Source organism: Mytilus californianus, unplaced genomic scaffold (genome assembly GCF_021869535.1).
Source record: "Mytilus californianus isolate M0D057914Y unplaced genomic scaffold, xbMytCali1.0.p SCAF_4, whole genome shotgun sequence".
Lineage (NCBI taxonomy): Eukaryota > Metazoa > Mollusca > Bivalvia > Mytilida > Mytilidae > Mytilus > Mytilus californianus.
The window spans coordinates 57,271,052-57,293,861 of NW_026262690.1; the positions used below are offsets into that span (position 1 = coordinate 57,271,052).

Consider the following 22,810-nt stretch of genomic DNA (forward strand, 5'->3'; position numbering starts at 1 on the left):
TATCAACAACTATGTTGGATTTTGTACATTGATATTTTTCAATATTGGTTATAACTATTCATATTTAATAACAATGGCCATGATGATTGTACATAAATCTTTTTTATATTAAGAATTATACAGGATGTTTGTGTTCCATATTAGTTCCCATTGAGGGGATATGATTTACATTGTCTTATTCTGACAAGAATCTACATGGAACTATGCTTCGCAGTGGTGGTCATCTTACAGTTACAGAAGGATCGTAATTATTTTTTTCTCAGAAAGACTGTTTGTTAATTAATAAATAATAAGTAATACGAAAATACAAAGCGATGACTATGTAACATGTTGAGTTATTTTCTCAATGGAAATGATTTATTTGCCATCAATTTTTTCTTGTGCATTTAAACAACCAACAGTGACAGATTAATAGTATATCTCTACGGATAATCTCATTGATTTTAAATAAAACAGCAGTAATACACATAAAGAATTTGAATGCATTTATTAATCTGATACATTTTCAGCACTGGTATTTATGATTTTTCTTAGAATAAATATATATACCTTAGACAAATATTGCAATAAATTATGGTTGGCTATATGTAAGGATTGAAAAAAAAAAAATTATTTGTCAATACAATTTGTGTTGAAAGACTGACTACTCTCTATAAACTTTAAATCCATTCTGGGAACAGATTGGAAATTATACTTTCTACTAAAATGACTAATACCTTGAAACAAAGGGATTTTAGTGAATTCTTCTCAACAGTATATTAACGCTAACTTTATTCAGTGAGCACTTCAAAAGTTTGTCTATTGTTACTGATATGCTTACTGAATCAATACATGTAAATACAAGCATATCAACTAACAGATATTGCTATTTCTGTTCATCACTAAAAATTTATCACTATTTCACCATATTTACCAGACTATTAATGTGCTATAAAAGAACAATTTCTGGAATGAACTTTAAAATAAAAGAAAGGGTTGATACATGTAAATAGAAACACGGTAAATTTCCTTTCAAATATATTTCTATATGGAAATCATAAACATATCATTTCCAGATTGGTCCTTTCAAGAATTGTTCATGTTTTTTTAACTGAATTTATCAATGGATTTTACTCCTTTGTTCTATTCATATTCAACAAATGATGACAATAATGATTTATTGAAAGGGTTATCTCAAAGTATTTTTACTATACATATAATAGAATCATGGATGCTATAATTATAATTCAATCCATGTTTTTGCTGAGCTTAGAAGTTACAAAATTTGAACATATAGAGCCTTTGAAACAAAAGATTTTTCTTACCTCTTCCTTATTTCCAAACAAACACATCATGTACAAATGTATTCATTTTAATTTTAATTTATTTTTTAATGATGTGGCATAAAAGAGATTTAAGATTACAAGTATATGTACTGAGTTTTTGTTTGTTTGTTTGTTAAAAGCTGCAAAAATTTCACACTTCTTTTTTGTTCAAGGAATGCCCTTGATACTCTGTTCACATTTCTTATATTTTCTGCATCATGAGAATTTAAATGCCTCACATCTGAGTGATGAAATAATTTCTGAAATTTGTTTTTAAGTTACCAGCCTATAAACTTAAATGCTCACCAAAACCTTCACATTGAAAGTCAATTTTTTTTTATATCTACTCTGAAGATTATAAAAAGATAACACTTAAAATGTTTTATATTTTGATATTAATATTATACATGTATTCCTTCTTCTGAATATACTTGATATTCTACAATCAATTTGTTGTGGTTTGCTTGAAAATAAGGCAAAGCGAAGAAATGTTCAAATTTTGTAAGTTATCTCCCATGTAACAGATTACCTACCCTTGGATGACCAGAAGAGGAATACAGAACTTCTACACTTCCAGACAATACCATGTACCAGTTTGTTCCTATATCTCCTTGTCTAAACACTGAAATCAAATAACAATCACATATTTATTTTCAAAAGAATTTTTTGTTGTTGTAAAATCAAATTTATTATCAATGGTAACAATTTTGGGCTGGGGTTTACAATTGTCAAATCCGGATTATAGTAATGTAAATATTGTGTGGGACAAAAAAGAAGGCACCTGTCTTGTGTTATAAACTGCTCCTATAGTTTTGTCTCAGTGTTTCAATCTTTCTAGACTGTTTGTATACACAATGAAAAAATGCATCTCACTTCGTGTGCACATTTGAGGAACTTCAGCTGATTTTCTAGAAAGAAAACTTTTTTAATTTGTAGAAATCTTGATATCCAGGGCCTTTTGTAAAATTGAGAATGGAAACGGGGAATGTGTCATAGAGACAACAAAGCTCTTTATTGTTAGTATTACCATCTAAGAAACCTTTTCACAACAAAAAAAACATAAAGCTATATCTGGACTTGAGATAATTGTTCCCAATAGAATAACACAAAACATATATTTGACTACAATTGATGTACTCAAATTTAATGTTGTTCATGTGACGTCAGGTTCCTAATTTAATACCTTTTTTTATCCTAAATTTTCCAGTGGGTATATATAGCTTTGCTCAAATTAAGCAACCAGATAAATTTGATTTCCATTGATTTCCTATAGGATGTCTTTAGATGTCATTGTATTTTATTATGATTTACTGATTCATCAACTTCAGACATCAGAAAAATTTGAACATGATGCATTCATTTACTATTATCATTACAAAGTGACAAAAGTAAACTCAGAACTTTAAGATAAATAGATAATAATATTGGATTAAATGGAAACAATAGATTTATATTTTAACCGTCTTCTCATTAAAACTGACTTTTCTTCCAATTTAAATTTTAAAACCAAACACGTTTTCTGTTGTGGAACATCTTTTTATCAATTTTTGAACTGAGACAAAAAAATTGCATAAATGATATATATTGAAGGGCTGAAGATCTAAACATAAATTGAAGCAATATGATACTTGTATTACTCTCCTTTATCTACTGAACTTCATACTTGTTGATAGGTCTTTTTGTAGATAGTGTTTTATTGGCAATCCGATTCCATGTTCTTAATTTTATAAAAATTGCATCAAGCAATGGACTATTTGAAATAAAAAGATCTGAGGGAATTTTCTAGTATGAGTAAATAAATGCTTGACATAATAAATGCAGAAAAATATTGAATGTGATCTAATATTATTTAAATTTAAAATTCTGCAGATAATGTTGTTGCAAACCAAACCAAACTGATATTAATCAATTTTTTGAATTCATGTTTAAAATAGTTTATATAAAGTTTAAATGTTTCAAATATGATCAAATATAGATTACCAATTTGATAATTGAGAAGAAAAGATTAATTTTATTCATAGTCATAGCTAATCCAGCTTTAGTTGTGCAACTAATTTGTAAATAATGCTTGATGATCCTTGACATATAAACAGTTTCTGTCTTTCTTTTGAAGTTTCTAGAAAATAGGCAAAAAACACTAAAATTGGTAAAATAATTGTCATTTAAGGGCAATAACTCCTATAGAATGTCAACTGATGGTTTCAGATTTATTAGCATTTTTTTAATATTAATCTTCTTCTACATGTTCTGTCTATCTATAATAGTTGAGCAGAAATGCTAAAATTGGTTAAAATAAATGGGGAATATGTCCATGGGACACAGATGATGCCCCAGCTGCATATAACGTTATAACATTATAAAGGGAAATAACTCAAGAAGGGTAAACGTGACGCTACCCAAATTTGTACTTGATTTGAGTTTTGTGGTAATAAGTATATGTGTATAAGTTTCATAACATTTGGTTGAGGCAAACTAAAGTTAGAGAACGGAAAAGGAAAATTCAACAATTTTTCCATTTGTAAAGGGTCATAACTCTAGAACAGTAAAAGTGACACCACCCAAATTCAAACTTGATTTGTGTTTTGTGGAAATAAGCATTGTGTATAAGTTTCATAACATCTGGTTGAGGCAAACTAAAGTTAGAGAATGGAAACGAAAAATTCAGCAATTTTTCCATTTGTAAAGGGTCATAACTCTAGAACGGTAAAAGTGACACCACCCAAATTCAAACTTGATTTGTGTTTTGTGGAAATAAGCATTGTGTATAAGTTTCATAACATTTGGTTGAGGCAAACTTTAGTTAAAGAACGGAAACCAATTTTGGGATGTACGGACGGACAAGGGTAAAACTTGGGGCATAAAAAGTTGAGTTAATTGATGGTTTCATATCAGTATTTTTGTAAATCAAATATTGCTGAAGTTTTTTGCTACTGACAGTTTGTGTTAATCTATTATGGTTTCATGATAAGGGGTAAACTGCTAATATTGGACAAAAGTTGTTTTTAAGAGCAAAAACTCCTAGGAGTCATCTGACATTTTTGGTGTAAAAATTATGTAGGAAGATCTTGATGATCTGAGCATTTTTGTATCATAATGTAAATTTACAATCTAGACACCCTAGACATTAATCATGTCAAGTTTCATTTAAATTGGTTCAGGAATTTCAGAGAAACAACATTTTCAGAGAATACATTCTGCATGAACATTCCATCTTGGAATAATTCTTATTTCTAGATGAAGAAGTCAGTGTAGCCATTATTTACATACCTTGGCATATCCTGTAGCTCAATATTTATTCAAAAAAGCCAAAAATATGTAAAGTAAAACAGAAAAGACAAATCATACAGAAAAGAAAAACTTGCTTCTGGTCAACTTATTAGGAAAAACCTCAGTAAATATTTTTTTTGGAAAATTAAATAATTAATAAACTATCAATTTCTATTAACCTGTAATACATTAATCCCTATTTGAATGATGGCAATATGCAGCATTTTGTACATTGTCTCATCTTATAGAACAGTTTAAAGAAATTCATAAAACAGGTTCCTATATGTAATAAACTGTTAACACAGAGATATGTCTCACCTATTTGTTATTTTGATAATGCAAATGTTGAAATTAAAATAGCAATACTTTAACATGTAAGTTATGCAAAGTTTCAAAGTCAATAGACCTTGACTGAGGGGGCGGGGCCAAATAATCTCTATGGTAATGAGATGTGCCAATGCTAATACAACTGCATACCAAATATCATTGACCTACCACTAGTGGTTCACCATGAACTAGACCTAATCACAAACTAATACATTGTTGATGCCGCTGCTGCCACCATCGGAAACAGCATACCTATGTCTCGCTTTTTGACTCTGTCAAGGCGAGACAAAAACCTACATGTTACTCCTTTGTCCAGGTCCTCGTAGTAACCATAGCAACATATTTCTTGAAGCAGGGACGACTGGAATTTTTCAAATGCTGGAATACTTTTCAGCTTAGAGAATATAATGTCTACATCTTCACCAGTTCTATCTATTGGTCTGGAAATATATATATATATAATAATTCGTCAATATTTCTGATCTTGTATTTCTTACCAATATTTATGAATTTAAACGATTGTAAAAAAGAGACTTGTTAACCATGTAGGTTAGAAGGATAATAAAGAAACTGAAGAAGGCCAGTGGCAGAAACGTTTTAAAAAAAAACATAAATAAAATCATGTAAAATGTGTTCCCTATTGGAATTTCTACACAAGAATATTTATGAAGTGAGTTCCCAATATTTTTTATAGCTGACCTTAATCTCATATTTATACTGTTTTTCTATACATATTACAGTTTAATGAGATTCTAATTACAAACATTTTACTCAAGCTTTATTCTATTCTTTTTTAAATTCCATAAAAAATGCAGTTAAATGTCAGTATCCTTTTAGACTTAGTAAACAGATCTGTTTGTGATATATAACTACCTATTTACAACATTTATCAAATATGAGACCAAATCAATAAATTTGTGTTCTTTGGGTCATAGGGAGACATAAATACGATAATGTAATTGAAAATTAACTGTGCAAACGTATAAAGGTTAAGCTTTTTAAATACTTCTTTCAAATAGCAATATGATAAAAACAAATGGAGAATGTGTCCATGGGACACAGATAATGCCTCTTCTCGCATGTAACATTATAAAGGGACATAACTCAAGTACGGTAAAAGTGTTGCCACACAAATTCAAAAGATCTGAGTTTTGTGGTAATAAGCATTGTATATAAGTTTCATAATATTTGGTTGAGGAGAACTTAAGTTAGAGAACGGAAACCGATTTCGGGACCAAACGGATGGACCAATGGACGGACGTACAGTACAGACAGACAAGGGTAACACTTAATGCCCCCTCCACTGCGGCAGGAGCATAAAAAAATGTCATTGCAATTCTGGTTTATCTGGTATCAAGCAGCAAATAAAAAAAAATTCAGTTTAGTAAAGCCTAAATTTCTATGAGTTTTGTATAGCCTAAACTTTTATATCTGCAATCTGATTAAAATACAGAGTGTGTCCATGCTTTGCTCACAATGATCTGATAACGCTCTGATTTACTTTCTGTTCTAGTGATTATCACATAAGCCAATGAAATGTCTGCCTCCATATTTTTTGAAGATGTGTATCATTATAACAAAATCATAGGATCCCCAAAGGTCTTTAAGACAGAAAGTAGAGTCTTGTCTGATCCTTGTAAGCAAAGCAGTGTGGATAAAGTATCTATATTTCAATCAGATTACCATATCTGGGAATGTAAATCTTTTTGGTACACAACCTGTAAGTAATCTTTATTTGTATCAGTTGAAAACATTTATTCATAGCTATATCCATTACTGAAATGACATTAAAAGACCTACCTTTTATCAAGGCATGCAATCCATTCTGATACCATCCTGCATTACTTCTAAGTTCTACAAAAGAAAAAAAGAGAATAAAATAACTTGTTTCAACTCTTGACATTTTACAAAATCTTTAACACCCAGACTAAATAGATCACTAAGATACAATGTCAATTGTAGGCATAAAAGACCCGTTCTATTTAATAACAAGGAACTCAGTCAAAATGTTGATTTGATTTTGATAAAATTTTGATAAATTGTTATTTGCCTAACTGGTGCTAGCAAGACACAAGATTTACCAAACTGATACAGACAATGTTTTTCATAATAGTCCAAGATTGGCAATTTTCAATGGATTGTTTCACTTTCAAATGAAATATTCAGACAAACTGACAACATAATTGTAATTGGTAACCTAAAATTAACACCAATCCAATACTTCCGCGACAAGTCAGAAGTTTTTTGGTTCCAAACATGTTTTTGCACTTTGAGGAAATAAACATAGTTATTAAATGAAACAATTTCAAAGACAGTGTTAAAATCTTTAGATCAAGAAATTGGTAAGGGACTAAGAGTCTACTTTGTGTAGAGGAGAGTGTAATAAATGATCTATTAACTGTCCCGACAGAATACAAAGGCAAATATCTTATTTCTGTTGATTTATATTACCAAAGAGAAATAGAACTAGTTTAGCAGAGTAAAGCTGCCTGTTATTGTAACTTACATAAAACAGAATCAAGACTTTCAACAACAAACATTTACAGCTGTTTTACAAGACTTTTTTTAATCCTTTGAACTTTCTTTCAATTGTTAAACACTGTAAATTTTTCAAAATAACTTTTTTAAAAGTTAAAATTGGGGAATTCCTAAAGTCTAAATAACATAGGCGAATTGAAGGGCCACCTCCTTAAGTTGCCGAGTTTGGGGCCCCCTTTTTCAAAGTCCTGGATCCGCATCTGAGTAAGTCTTTTAAAATACTTTACTGACAGGTTACACTATAACCTTACAGTGACCAAGAGAGATCAAATCCAAACTTTCAACAGCCTCAATTGTAAACATTTGTAAATGATAAAAAAAATCAAACCCTCTACCTCCTTACTTAGAAATCCTATTCACGTTTTTTATGGTTATTTGATGTCTGACTATATCAATCTATTATTTAATTCAGAATAAGGAAGTAAATCAATAGAAAGCTTGATTAGTCCATGTAATCTGAAATGACCAACAAGTAATGGTCACTACTGTCCTTTGTATAATCTGGTCAATCAGATTACATCTTCATTTGTATATATAAATTGGTCAATATGTTTTGATAGAGTCATGTTAATATTGCTTTTTCATCTCAGAAATGTCCACAGTGCGATTCATTATGTTTTCAGTATAAATCAATTTAATTGAAGACTCCACATAGCAGGAACAGAATACACTATATATTGGATACTCCTATTAATGTCATTAAGAATAATTAATCCCCTCAAAACAGGTATATCTCAATAGTTTTAACCTGTATTATTATACTCCCTATAAAAAATCATCTTTTGAAAAAAACAGAGATCTTTGTTTTTAATTAAAGCAAGACTTATATACAAGAAGTTGGACAATTATTTAAAATGTACATATATTATCACATATTTAGCAATAATATGTTTAAATGACCATTATCATCCGTTAAATTTGCGGACTTATTACAAGTAATTGCCCTCAAATTTCAAAGCTAGTCATTGTCTTTTACTTTCAGTTTTGAGTTTTCAGTTGCAGATGAAAAGCTTTTGGGAATACTAAACAAACTACTAAAACCTTGTAAAATAAATATCTTTAAGTCAGTGTTGTCTCAATACAGATGTATACCTTCTAAAAGTGTCAATGCTTTTAATTTGACATTTTGGATGGTGACCCTATTGCAATCTAATCCCCCCAAAAAACTACAAGAATGGACTTTGACCTATAATGGTTTACTTTTACAAATTGGGACTTGGATGGAGAGTTGTCTCATTTGCACAAATACCACATCTTCTTATATCTATTGAAGGTTATGAAACAGTATAACAAAGAACCAAAGCATACGAAAACACAACAGACATACGTAACAATGACTGTTCTTGGCACAGTTGAACATGCTTTGAGAGACCATTTCTTATGCAGCTGGGACCATTACAAATCAGAATTTTAAAGAATTCTCTGAAATAGCTGTTTTTTTGGGGGGTATTTTTATTTAAAAAATCGAGCATGTTGTAGATTTCGATGTTTAACTTCACAAATTATCTCCACCAGACTTTCAAAATACAGTGACTTATAGTGCTTATTAGTTATATCCTCTTTCCTTTGTCTTTTGTAGAAAGTTGTCTCATTGGCAATCATGCCACATCTTCTTTAATTTTCATACTGTATAGTATATCCCTTAAGTTACAGCAGCATGGCACAGAAATTCTTGAAATTTATTTAATCATAAGCTACACCAGCATTGCAGCTAGCAAAGAAAACTCTTTTTATTTCTTAAATCATGCTTAACTCATAATATTCCATATATTATAAGATAAAAACAGTTTTTATAATTCCTAAATTATAGATTACACAAGGATCTGAGCTCATACAGAAAACATTATATATGTCTTAAATCATAAACTACACCAGCATCTAGCACAGAAACTTAAAATAGAACTTAAGTAATAAGCTAAACAGGAATAACATCTAACTCAGACAACATTTTATATTATTAAAAAAACAAAACATCTTTAAGTTACTTAAAATTCTGGACAGACCTAATCAATTTAACTGATCAACTTGTATTAAATTAAATCAAAATAAGGGTTCATAGTTTATGGAGAATTCCATGAAAGGTTTCAATAACATATCAACTTACCACAGTCAATTATTTAATCAAATGTCCCTCTGAAATTTTAATTCAATAGTATAGAAATTGTCTATCTCTAGTATGAAATAATTGATCTATACACTTAAATCCAAGCATAAAATTTAACAATAATGTTCACTTTTATTTTGAGAAATCAATTTGTTAAGTTAGTTTCATCAAACTTCAACAAATGAAAGCTACTAATGCCAGCTAGTATTCACAGCTTTTGTATTGAAATTGTATGGTTATTCTAGACATTCTAAATTAATTGTGTTCATTTTCAATTTGTCATGTTAGGTTACAAGTATAAATCTAAATTTCTTTTATTAGCAAAGTCTTTCAGATTGAATGGTATGGTCAAGAATGACAACAGTGGTTAAGTGGTCAATCTTGCAAGTCAATAGCAATAGGGATTCAATCATAAACTAGAGGCTGCAAGAAGATTGTATTTTTCCATTGGCTTATGTATTAAAGTGTGCTATTGTCAAAATACTCTGCAGCAAAATTACTTTGTTGATTATTAAGGACTATAATTCAAGCATACATGTATCTATAACAATTTACTCTAACATTGCAGTAACCTTTGGAATCTATTTTTTTTTTAAATTAAACCCCATTGGGTTCAATAGGAAACTATGTGACACAAAAGCCACCATACGATCATGGGCAGTGGCATACAAAACAACCAAATGAGAACGAGGAGAAAGCATGGAAAACTAATTTAAATTCGATTGCTTTTTTATACTTACAGAAATAATAAAACATTTAATGAATTGGAAACAAAATAATTTCATCTAAGTATATCATTTTCAAATTGAATGGAAATAAAATTGAGAATGGAAACGGGGAATGTGTCAAAGAGACAACAACCTGACCAAAGAGCAAAAATGACTGATCCACAAAGTTTTAAAATAAAAGAAATCCAAAGCATACATTATTTTTGGAAAGAGATTTTCCCTGCATGTTTCATTTCCAGGGTTAAAATCAGAAAGTCATTGAAACCCATTGAATTTAAATATATTACATCATTATTCCAATGAATTGCAGGTAATTTTGTAACTATATGACAATACACTAGCTTTAGACATAAAAGAATATTACTTTTGGTTAAGAAAGTTCATCTTAATCATTTTTTTTTATAAATATTTAAAAATTTAATATATTAACTGAGACTATTAAAGGGGCATTAGCTGTCAAATTCAAGTTCACCGATTCTACTCAAATTCTCATATTTGATTTATAAACATACTAAAACTTATATCCAAATAATAAAAAGTCTAAAATAAACTATTTACGATGCACGGTTTCGATAATATGTATCAGCATTTCGTGTGTATTTTAGTGTCGACTTCATCTAATTAACTATCGAGATGACCTCCGTAGAATGCCGACGATCCCGATATAAACATAAACATAGATATAAATAGATAGTGAACTCGTGCAATTGGATTTTTCTAGGTCTGTTTGATTTCATATTATAGGTTTAAAAAATATGTTAATAATCGTTTTTACCTGTATGAGAATGAGTATTTGTTGATCGAATCAGTCACCCAAATGGTTTACCCTTGTTTCACTTCCTATGTTGACATTCTTTTCTTTTTAATAGCTTAACACACCTAGTTCATGTGTAACCCATCTCTAAGTAAGGGGTTCAATTGAAGTTCAAATGAATACAGATTTAATGAGGTCGAATTATTCACTTGCAAGTGAATAATACATTAACGATGTTTCTTTGCTTATTTTGACAAACTGGCTGCTAAAAGCGAATTATTATATCACTATTTCAATTTCATTAATGATTGAACAAAAAAAAAATCACATATTTTATTTTTTTCTATATCTCGTAGCTAATGCCCCTTTAAAGGAATAGGCAAAGGATAACATGTTAGCGAAAACAAACAGACATGTTAGCGCCAAAGTATATCCCACTTTAGTGACAGATTTAATTGTCTACCCATTTTAGCAAAAAAATAACATTATCAATGCCAAATTAATATTTTGAGTGAATATCAGTTTATAACATTTAAAAGAATTAGATTATGCCTAATTGAAAATAACCATTTTCATGATCAGTTTTATATTTTTTCAGTTTTAATCCAGATAAATGTAGTGAGTTTATGAAATTATATGTGTATTTTTTTGTTTGTTTCTTTTTTTAACTAACTACATCTCCTGATCTATATGTTTCACCACGATAAAGCCTATTATGGTGAGGTGATGTAAAGCAAACATCAATCAATCAATCAACCTTATCTATATATTGAAATAAAACTGTTTCTTATACACTCTGTGTACCTTAAAATCTTAAGAGCCACACCATCAAATGATGAAAGCAACAATAACCTAGCATAAATTTGGATGTATCACAGTAATAGAGGTAGACAGTAGATAGTGTAAATGTTCTTAAATTATAATGATAGTCAGGAGACACTCATTGTCCGTTTGAATAAGAAAATCCTAGACATGACACACCTTAAATCAATGAAATGTTTAAATCGTGCATTTGGAAGTGCTAGCAAACTTATTGCTGATAAACTTTAAAATTTCAATATCTTATTGAATCCTTTAAAATGATTCCACTTACACACCATTGATTTCCAATCTTACACTTAAACAGTATTTACTGAAGGCTTATTTGGCCCTCCAGGTATTCCAAAATAAATAAAACAACACTTTTTGTATAGATAATTTCTGAATCACAAAACAAAGTTGATGAAAAATTTTCTGAAGTACAAATAAAGTTAAGGAATAGTTTGTACATTGTGGAACAAAAGATTATCATACTATCATTCACTTGTACTGTTCCTAAACATGTAAAGCCATTTATATGGTCTCTTAAAAACATAACAAAACTATCCATTAGGTTATGTTTATTTTAGGAAACAAAAAGTTTTAACCGCTAAGCTATATTTCTCAATTTATTGCATGGCAATAGTATAATATTTTTTAAATGTCATGTATTTCTTTGACTTCTTTATAAAATAAAGGAAATGTTGTATGAGAAAACTATTCAAGTCCAAATGTTCTCTCCGGGCACTCCGGCTTCCTCCACCAATAAAAACATGACCACCAAGAAAAAGCTCATTATGCTGAAAGTGGCGTTAAACACCAATCAATCAATCAATGTTAGCAATTATAGGTCACTGTACAGCCTTCAACATAGAGCAAGAACAATACCATAAAGTCAGCTATAACAGGCCCAGACATGACAAAATGTGAAACAATTCAAACACGTAAAAAAAAAACAAACAGCCAGATTTTTGACAAAATAATAAAGAAAAAACAAATATGTCAGACAGCAACCAAAGATAATAAATGAATTACAGGATCCTGACTTTGAACACTAGAGTCATTTATTTGTTATTTGTCGGCTTTTCAACCACCCCCTGATGTAGATCTTGTCTTCTGGCCATTTTGGCTTATTTAAGTTTCTATATATCTATTATAGTTTTTCAAATATTAAGCAAAAACGCAAAAAATTGGTAAAAATTGTCATTAAAGGGCAAAAACTCCAATAAGGGGTCATCAGGAGATTTCAACTATTTGATTTCTTTGTAGATCTTGTCTTTCTGATAATTTTTGCTCATTTAAGTTTCTCTCCATCTTTTACAGTTTTCAGATATAAGGCAATAACGCCAAACTTAGTAAAAATCGTCATTAAAGGGCCATAACTCCAATAAGGGGTTGTCAGACGATTTCAACCATGTGGTCCGTGTACACAGTTATCGTCCTTTGATTTTCGTTGTCCACGAATATAGTCCCTAGTGTGGACAGTGTGTTACTTGCTAATTTTTTTTATACCCCTTCCAAATTTATTTCTCCATGTTTTATTACTCAAATAGCAAGTAGGGGGGTGAAATGACACTGTAAAAAAATTTGGGTCATGAATTTTAAAGTAAAGTAGTGATTTGGTCCAGCTGAAAAATGTTAAAAATTAGCACTTCGGAAGCTGTCAAAAGATTTGAAGACCCCCTTAACATAAAATTGTCCATATTTTGAGTTAGAGACGATGAAGTTTTCTATAATTTTGATATAATTTGTCCCAAAAGTAGTACAACACACTGTAAAAATATTATTGAGAAAGCGCAGGTGGGATTTTTTTAATTTTCATTTATTGTCTAAAAGAAATGCACTACGAAATAACTGTGTACTCGGACCTAAGAGGTGAAATCAGGAAATATAGAATCTGTACTTTGGCAACTTCCCCGAATGATTTGATGGTGTCTATTTGTCAAATAGCATAAAACTAAAGTATTTAAACTTTTATTTCATAGAATTTCTGCAAAAATGACCAATTTGGGCATTTTATGGTCAAAATAAGCATTTCATAGCTTTTTCAATTTTGATGCATAAGTGGCATTCTAACTTTCTATCTGACAGGTTTTTATGTGTCAATATTTGTGTTTCTATGCTTCAATCCAGTTGTATTACTCATTTGTGAACTCTGAATCTATAGAAAAGAAGATTATCTCATACAATATGTGCAAAATGTGTTGTATATATGACCCTCGTCTAACTCCCTGTTTGGATCAAGTTAAATGTGAGGAGCTTGGAACATAAAAGTTGAAGTCCATAATAAAGACCTCACTAAATTTGTATAAAAAGCACTTAACAATGTCTTTTGTAGCTGTTTCATGTCCCATAATATCTTTCTTTTCTTCTGTAGGATAGCAAGTGGTTCAAATAAAAGCCTGTTGAGACTAAAATTGCATGCATGTTTTTCACTAAAAAGTGAAAAATCTTTGTATCAGACCATACTGTCTGCAAAAAAAGTTGAATGCAAGAGTCTTTTTGTGCTCAGATTTATTGTATCATGTCACCTGAGTATAGAAATGATAGAAAAGACACAAATTTGTATTTCCTATAGCTTCAATATGCATTTTTAAATGTAAATATGTGCTACGGCCTAAATTGACCCTAAATTATTTTCAGTCTTACTTGGCCTTAGACCCTTTTAAACTAATATGATATGTTATTTGTAAGTTTTCTTTCCATTTAAAGTACATTAAATACATATGTAAGGATTATTTATAACCAAAAAGCTTTACAAATTTAAAATTGCTGGAAAATATTACATCTTCATGTAAGGCCCCCCTTCATTGGAAAACCTCCATTTTTAGGCACAGGCTCATATAAATTTAACTTTTTAATAATTATGTTAAGTCTGATAAATCAAATGAGTACTCTATTGCTTTTAATACATAATATATTATATATTAAGGCATTTCAAAAGTATTTTTTTGCAATATTTAAATTTTTTAAGCCCCAAATGTTGATAGTTGAAATTTTTCAATTTTAACGTCTAAATTTAACACACAAAGTTGAATAAAGAATTAGTCATATTGTCTATAATGTATAGCGTATTGCCATGAAACTTTGTAAGCAGTCTTATAATTTATTAAGCTTTGGTCATACCAAGTTTCATTAAGATTGGTCAACTTTTTCTACCCTATTAGGTCCGTGTACACAGTTATCGTCCTTTGATTTTCGTTGTCCACGAATATAGTCCCTAGTGTGGACAGTGTGTTACTTGCTAATTTTTTTTATACCCCTTCCAAATTTATTTCTCCATGTTTTATTACTCAAATAGCAAGTAGGGGGGTGAAATGACACTGTAAAAAAATTTGGGTCATGAATTTTAAAGTAAAGTAGTGATTTGGTCCAGCTGAAAAATGTTAAAAATTAGCACTTCGGAAGCTGTCAAAAGATTTGAAGACCCCCTTAACATAAAATTGTCCATATTTTGAGTTAGAGACGATGAAGTTTTCTATAATTTTGATATAATTTGTCCCAAAAGTAGTACAACACACTGTAAAAATATTATTGAGAAAGCGCAGGTGGGATTTTTTTAATTTTCATTTATTGTCTAAAAGAAATGCACTACGAAATAACTGTGTACTCGGACCTAAGAGGTGAAATCAGGAAATATAGAATCTGTACTTTGGCAACTTCCCCGAATGATTTGATGGTGTCTATTTGTCAAATAGCATAAAACTAAAGTATTTAAACTTTTATTTCATAGAATTTCTGCAAAAATGACCAATTTGGGCATTTTATGGTCAAAATAAGCATTTCATAGCTTTTTCAATTTTGATGCATAAGTGGCATTCTAACTTTCTATCTGACAGGTTTTTATGTGTCAATATTTGTGTTTCTATGCTTCAATCCAGTTGTATTACTCATTTGTGAACTCTGAATCTATAGAAAAGAAGATTATCTCATACAATATGTGCAAAATGTGTTGTATATATGACCCTCGTCTAACTCCCTGTTTGGATCAAGTTAAATGTGAGGAGCTTGGAACATAAAAGTTGAAGTCCATAATAAAGACCTCACTAAATTTGTATAAAAAGCACTTAACAATGTCTTTTGTAGCTGTTTCATGTCCCATAATATCTTTCTTTTCTTCTGTAGGATAGCAAGTGGTTCAAATAAAAGCCTGTTGAGACTAAAATTGCATGCATGTTTTTCACTAAAAAGTGAAAAATCTTTGTATCAGACCATACTGTCTGCAAAAAAAGTTGAATGCAAGAGTCTTTTTGTGCTCAGATTTATTGTATCATGTCACCTGAGTATAGAAATGATAGAAAAGACACAAATTTGTATTTCCTATAGCTTCAATATGCATTTTTAAATGTAAATATGTGCTACGGCCTAAATTGACCCTAAATTATTTTCAGTCTTACTTGGCCTTAGACCCTTTTAAACTAATATGATATGTTATTTGTAAGTTTTCTTTCCATTTAAAGTACATTAAATACATATGTAAGGATTATTTATAACCAAAAAGCTTTACAAATTTAAAATTGCTGGAAAATATTACATCTTCATGTAAGGCCCCCCTTCATTGGAAAACCTCCATTTTTAGGCACAGGCTCATATAAATTTAACTTTTTAATAATTATGTTAAGTCTGATAAATCAAATGAGTACTCTATTGCTTTTAATACATAATATATTATATATTAAGGCATTTCAAAAGTATTTTTTTGCAATATTTAAATTTTTTAAGCCCCAAATGTTGATAGTTGAAATTTTTCAATTTTAACGTCTAAATTTAACACACAAAGTTGAATAAAGAATTAGTCATATTGTCTATAATGTATAGCGTATTGCCATGAAACTTTGTAAGCAGTCTTATAATTTATTAAGCTTTGGTCATACCAAGTTTCATTAAGATTGGTCAACTTTTTCTACCCTATTAGGTCCGTGTACACAGTTATCGTCCTTTGATTTTCGTTGTCCACGAATATAGTCCCTAGTGTGGACAGTGTGTTACTTGCTAATTTTTTTTATACCCCTTCCAAATTTATTTCTCCATGTTTTATTACTCAAATAGCAAGTAGGGGGGTGAAATGACACTGTAAAAAAATTTGGGTCATGAATTTTAAAGTAAAGTAGTGATTTGGTCCAGCTGAAAAATGTTAAAAATTAGCACTTCGGAAGCTGTCAAAAGATTTGAAGACCCCCTTAACATAAAATTGTCCATATTTTGAGTTAGAGACATTGAAGTTTTCTATAATTTTGATATAATTTGTCCCAAAAGTAGTACAACACACTGTAAAAATATTATTGAGAAAGCGCAGGTGGGATTTTTTTAATTTTCATTTATTGTCTAAAAGAAATGCACTACGAAATAACTGTGTACTCGGACCCTGTTGACTTATTTGTAGATCTTCTTTATGATCATTTTCGCTAATAAAAGTTTCTCTCTATCTATTATAATTTTCAAGATATTAGGCAAAAATTTAAAAAGTTGGTAAAATTCGTCATTTAAAGGCAATAGCTCCCATAAAAAGTCGTCTGACAGTTTAGAAGTAGACGAGAAATAGGTTGATCTCATCATTTCAAACATTTCTGTCCTTGTCAGATTTTCTCTATTTATAGTGCTTTTCAAGATAATAGACAAAACTTGCATTTTACCCCTATGTTCTATTTTTAGCCATGTCGGCTATCTTGGTTGGCAGGTGGGGTCATCGGACAAATATTTTTAACTAGATATCATAATGATGATTGTGGCCAAGTTTGGTTAAATTTAGATCATTACTTTCAGAGAAGAATATTTTTGTAAAAGTTAACGATGACGACGGACGAATGCCTCGAAGTGATGAGAAAAGCTCACTTGGCCCTTCGGGCCAGGTGAGCTAAAAATAAGAAAAAGCAGTAAGAAAAACAAATAACAAATAGACAAAAGACACAAAGAAATGAACAAAGAGTTCTCCCCTTTACTGAAAGCTAGTTCAACGCCAAACTTCAACTAGTAAATAAACCATATTCTCTCATACTAAAATGTCAATCAGTACACCATCGAAGGATATAATGTAAAGGCATCTCAAGCAGTCTGAGAAAAGCAATGTTCTCATTTTCAATGAAATTTATTTTTCTTTCTCTGTGGTTTGGATGTGGTCTTATTGATGCATATCACACAATTCCTTTTTATTCATACCATATACATAAAATAAAATATAAAATCCATCTTAAGAAAGACAAGAGTGCACAGGCCTAAATGTCTAGTCTGCTTTACTTATCATGATTGAAATCAAGGTTTTACTACAAATATCATATAAACATAACATTATCAATGATCCGTGTAAATGAAGTCAATAGATATAAGAAGATGTGGTATGAGTGCCAATGAGACAACTCTCCATCCAAGTCACAATTTGTATAAAATGTAAACCATTAAGTTCAGATGAACCCTGCCAGACAGACATGTACACTTTACAATCATACAATGCACCATATATAGGAAGCCTATTGCTTGTAGTATCTGAAAAACAGATCTGATTACGAATTGAACATTGACCAATGAACCATTACAATTAGTCAAAGGTTAGATGATACCTGCAAGACATTACAATTCATAATATAAAGCATACGATGTATATATTAAGCTTTATACAAATAGTTTATGCTGCCAACACAATAGCAATGGCACATATTTTACGATAACTTGTCTTCAGTGAAATTAAAATTTCAAGGAATAATAATAAAAACTCACTTTATATTCAGTTTTAATCTGTTTTAAAACATTTTACTATCTGCTAATAACAGGTTAAATTATCTTAAGAAAAAACAACAATTAATGGAATTTGACAATATGAAACCTACCTTTCTCTTAAAATCAATAGAATCATCAAATAATGCCATTAAACCTTTAAGATCAAAAGAGTGGAGTACTTAACGATCACATATAAAAAGTATCCACATCATCATTATAGACATACTAAACTAACATAGATTTATATATGGCACACTATAAAAGGCAGATAAACAGTTTATTGTGCTTAGCTCTTTCATATTTTTGTAATCAATAGATAGTGATTATTATTTTTTCTTAAATCCTACCCCATAATCAATCATAATTCAGGCTTGTAAACAAGAGCATAATATTGATGCACATAAAAATTCTTCTTTTGTTTACCATTTAGCAAAGTTTTTGCAAAAAGGTGTTATTTTAATTAAGGTTGATATAAAGCAGTCTCATTCCAATAATTGGTTTCAATGGGGGGCAAAAAAGGGCATTCTCTAGTAGCGGTAGCATATCAGTTCCAAAATAATTTAAAAAAATAAAATTAAAATATATTTAGATACTTATCCAACCCTTCATAATCTTAGAGAATTATCCAACCCTTCATAATCTTAGAGAATTATGACAACCTTTTGAAATGCTTATATTTCAATATTTTATTTCAGTCATGACAACAGTGAACAGAAGTCATTGTAACCAAACAAGGAAATGAGATAACAGAAAATACAGAGATCAAACCAAACATAAACAAACAGAAATCAACAAAAAATCAGAAAAATTTAGGTTAGTCTACTCTCATATATAATATGTTAAACAAGAGGCTCTCAAGAGCCTGAATCCCTCACCTGTAATTTTTTGCTTAAATCTTTCATCAATGATTATTTTTGCTTTTCAATATATATTAATGAATGGCTTAAAACTTCCATTGAAATGTTCTTTGTATCTGTCATATTTTCTTCAAAATCAAAGAAATGCATTTTACCCCTATGTTTCATTTTAGCCATAGTGGCTATGTTTCTTGACGTACAAGAAAATAAAATACAAAATTTATACTCGATACTCTGAAACTCATTCAGCCCAAGTTTGGCTGAAATTGATTCAGCAGTTTCAAAGGAGAAGATTTTTTAGAGTAAGCAAACTAAATGAACAAATTGTGAAAAATTGATTTTAAAGGGCAATAACTCCTTAAGGGGACAACTGACAATTTTGGTCATACGAACTTATTTGTAGATCTTACTTTGCTGAACATTTTTGCTGTTTACAGTTTATCTTTATCATTAATAATATTCAAGATAATAACCAAAATCTACAAAATTTCCTTAAAATTACCAATTAAGTGGCAGCAATCCAACAATGGGTTGTTAGATTCATCTGAAAATTTCAGGGCTGACAGAGCTTGGCCTATTAAACATTTTTACCTCTCATCAGATTAGCTCTAAATGCTTTGGTTTTTGAGACATAAGCCAAAAATTGCATTTTACCTCTATGTTCTATTTTTAAGCCATGGTGGCCATGTTTTTTTTCGAAACAGAAAATAAAACACAAACTTTATTCTAGATACCCTAAGAATCATTCAGTTTAAGTTTGGTTGGAATTGGTTCAGTAGTTTCAGAGAAGAAGATTTTTTAAAGTTAAAAAACATGATAAACAAATTGTGTAAAATTGTCCTTAAAGGGCAATAACTCCTTAAGGGGTCAATTGACAATTTTGATCATTCAACTTATTTGTAGATCTTACCTTGCTGAACATTTTTGCTGTTCACAGTTTATCTTTATCATTAATAATATTCAAGATAATAACCAAAAACTGCAAAATTTCCTTAAAATTACCAACTTAGTGGCAGCAACCCAACAATGGGTTATCAGATTCAACTGAAAATTTCAGGGCTGATAGAACTTCACCTAATGAACACTTTAACCCAATGTCAGATTTGCTCTAAATGCTTTGGTTTTTGAGATATAAGCCAAAAACTGCATTTTACCCCTATGTTCTATTTTTAGCCATGGCAGCCATGCTATTAGACGAAACAGTAAATAAAACACAAACTTTATTCTAGATACCCTAAGTGATGGCAAAAGCTCACTGTTCCTTCGGAATGGTGAGCTAAAAATGGCTTCCCTTGTTCCATTTTTTACAAAAGAATTTTAAGAATATAATAGCTAGCAATTATCAACAAACCTAGCAAAATTCATTTACTGTGAATTCATTTATTTTGGTGGGCACCAATTTTCATGGATTGAGGAAACATTGTATTTTTGTGGATATTTGACATCATGGTATTGCAAAAGTTTGCATTCAAGCCTATAGAAAGAATGTACTTTGTTAAACATAGAAAGTCGTGGTTCACCTTTACACATGAAATCCACAAATAATAATGAATCCACAGTATCCGTTAAAATATCAGCTTATACAGAGGAAAACAATTTTATACCATTTGAAATATTAGGGAAAACCTTAATCCAACCAAGGTGATGAATGACAAAAATCTTCTCTTTAACTGACAACTGCTTATTTTTCTGGTACTTGATTTTTTGTCTCTCATTCTTATTATACAAACTTCAGACTGTCATTCCTGAATGATTTATAGGCTGTTTTTAGTCAGTTTCAGTTCTCAATAAAATCAAGTTCAATTAGCTTTAATTTAAATTATGTAAATATAATCAATTTGCAACTACAGCGAATAATTAAGATTTCTTTACTAATTTGTATAAACAAGTAATTGCTATAAACCAAAGCATGAAGGCAAAATATATAATATCAAAACCATGCAGACACTATTAATCATTTCAAAATTAGAATGTAAGTTAAGGGGTTTGTAAGGTGTTGGAAGACAGACTAAATATATCTATTTATGACAATACAGAACTAGTAAGAAATAGTGAAGTTTATTCAGAGAACAGTTTTTTAGTGTCCAACAAATAGAAATGATAAAAAGGACAAGAGGGAAATCATCAATGAGATAGCAACTCATGGGCAACAGTAACCAAAACACATCTATACAATATATCAAGCTCTTTTGTCCTCAGACTGCAAAAACCGTAAATAAATTCAACAGAAACAATCAAAAGATCTGCCATTAACGCCCAATCCTAAATAACTAAAGACATTAAGATATGACATAGGACAACTGCTGAGGAGGTTCTTGACTGAAAATGTGGCAGAGTTAAACTAGGTTTTACAGATCTCAACCCTGACTTTTTTAATCTTAATCCGTAGATTAACAAAACATATATAAAAGAACATAAAATAATAACCAGTACAAGAAATCCCTATATAACAAGAAAATTAACAGTGAAATAGATGAGAAAAACACAATAAAAATTTAAAAAAATTTCCCCAACATCAATAAATAATAATATACTACCTGCTATTCTTAAGTATTACCAATATCTTGTCTATTTTTTTCACTTTAAAAAATGAATCAAAAGCTATTGTGCCTTATCATTTACAAAACAGAGATAGCAATAAAAATTGATATTACCTTTATATTACTGTTTAACTAGAATCCTGTAATATTACTAATTAATAATTCAGTATTCAGATAATAAGTGACAAAATGCCTACCTGCCCAAAATGTCAAAAAGAGTGAGACAATGTGTCACTACCAAAGTGTGAACAATACATAAACACCTGTGACATATACCATGACTTTTTGTCAACTTGTTACTATAGAAACTATTTAATTAAATACCAATGTATGTTATGATACTGTAAATTATTTACCTTTTTTTTCTAAAAAAAAAGATCTCCTTGTTTAAATAGTTCCTTTGAAAGACCTTTTGAAGTTGGTTAGTATCAGTGTATTTATATAATTATGATGTTTGAGACCATTTCTCTAAGTAAATTACAACTTTCTTATTCACTTACCAGTAAATTGATTCTTCATTTTGTTTCCCTAAGCTCATAGTAAGCTAAACATTACTATAAACTTTATATTGTTGGTAAAAGGATCTATATTTTATATCTTCCAGATTATGTCCTGCCAAAGCGGCTAAAATGGCCATGTGCTTAGTCAAAAGATTTATGCAAGATCAGGACACCAATTATAAGCTTTATTTTTTCCATTAAGAGGTTTATCATTTTTGTTTTGTTAAATTCAGCTATCAATTTTTTCAGCACACAATGATTAAGAACTGTTTCCGGTAAAAATGAAGAACCATAAAATTCCATCTGATGTACAGGGAATTTAATGAGGAAAGAAATTAATAGTTACATGTAGCTCCCATAGATCATTATTATAACAACTGAT

General features: G+C 30.0%; 1 protein-coding gene across 1 annotated transcript in view; it reads right to left on the reverse strand.

The window, feature by feature from the left end:
• Positions 1-22,810, reverse strand: part of LOC127698449 (rap guanine nucleotide exchange factor 4-like) — a 126,523-nt gene that overhangs the window by 74,873 nt on the left and 28,840 nt on the right. The window contains exons 3-5 of the mRNA XM_052201902.1: positions 6,699-6,752; positions 5,196-5,338; positions 1,838-1,926 (exon numbers count right to left, since the gene is read on the reverse strand). Coding sequence (XP_052057862.1) covers positions 1,838-1,926; positions 5,196-5,338; positions 6,699-6,733 — 267 coding nt within the window. The 5' untranslated portion in view covers positions 6,734-6,752. The remainder of the gene's footprint in view (positions 1-1,837; positions 1,927-5,195; positions 5,339-6,698; positions 6,753-22,810) is intronic.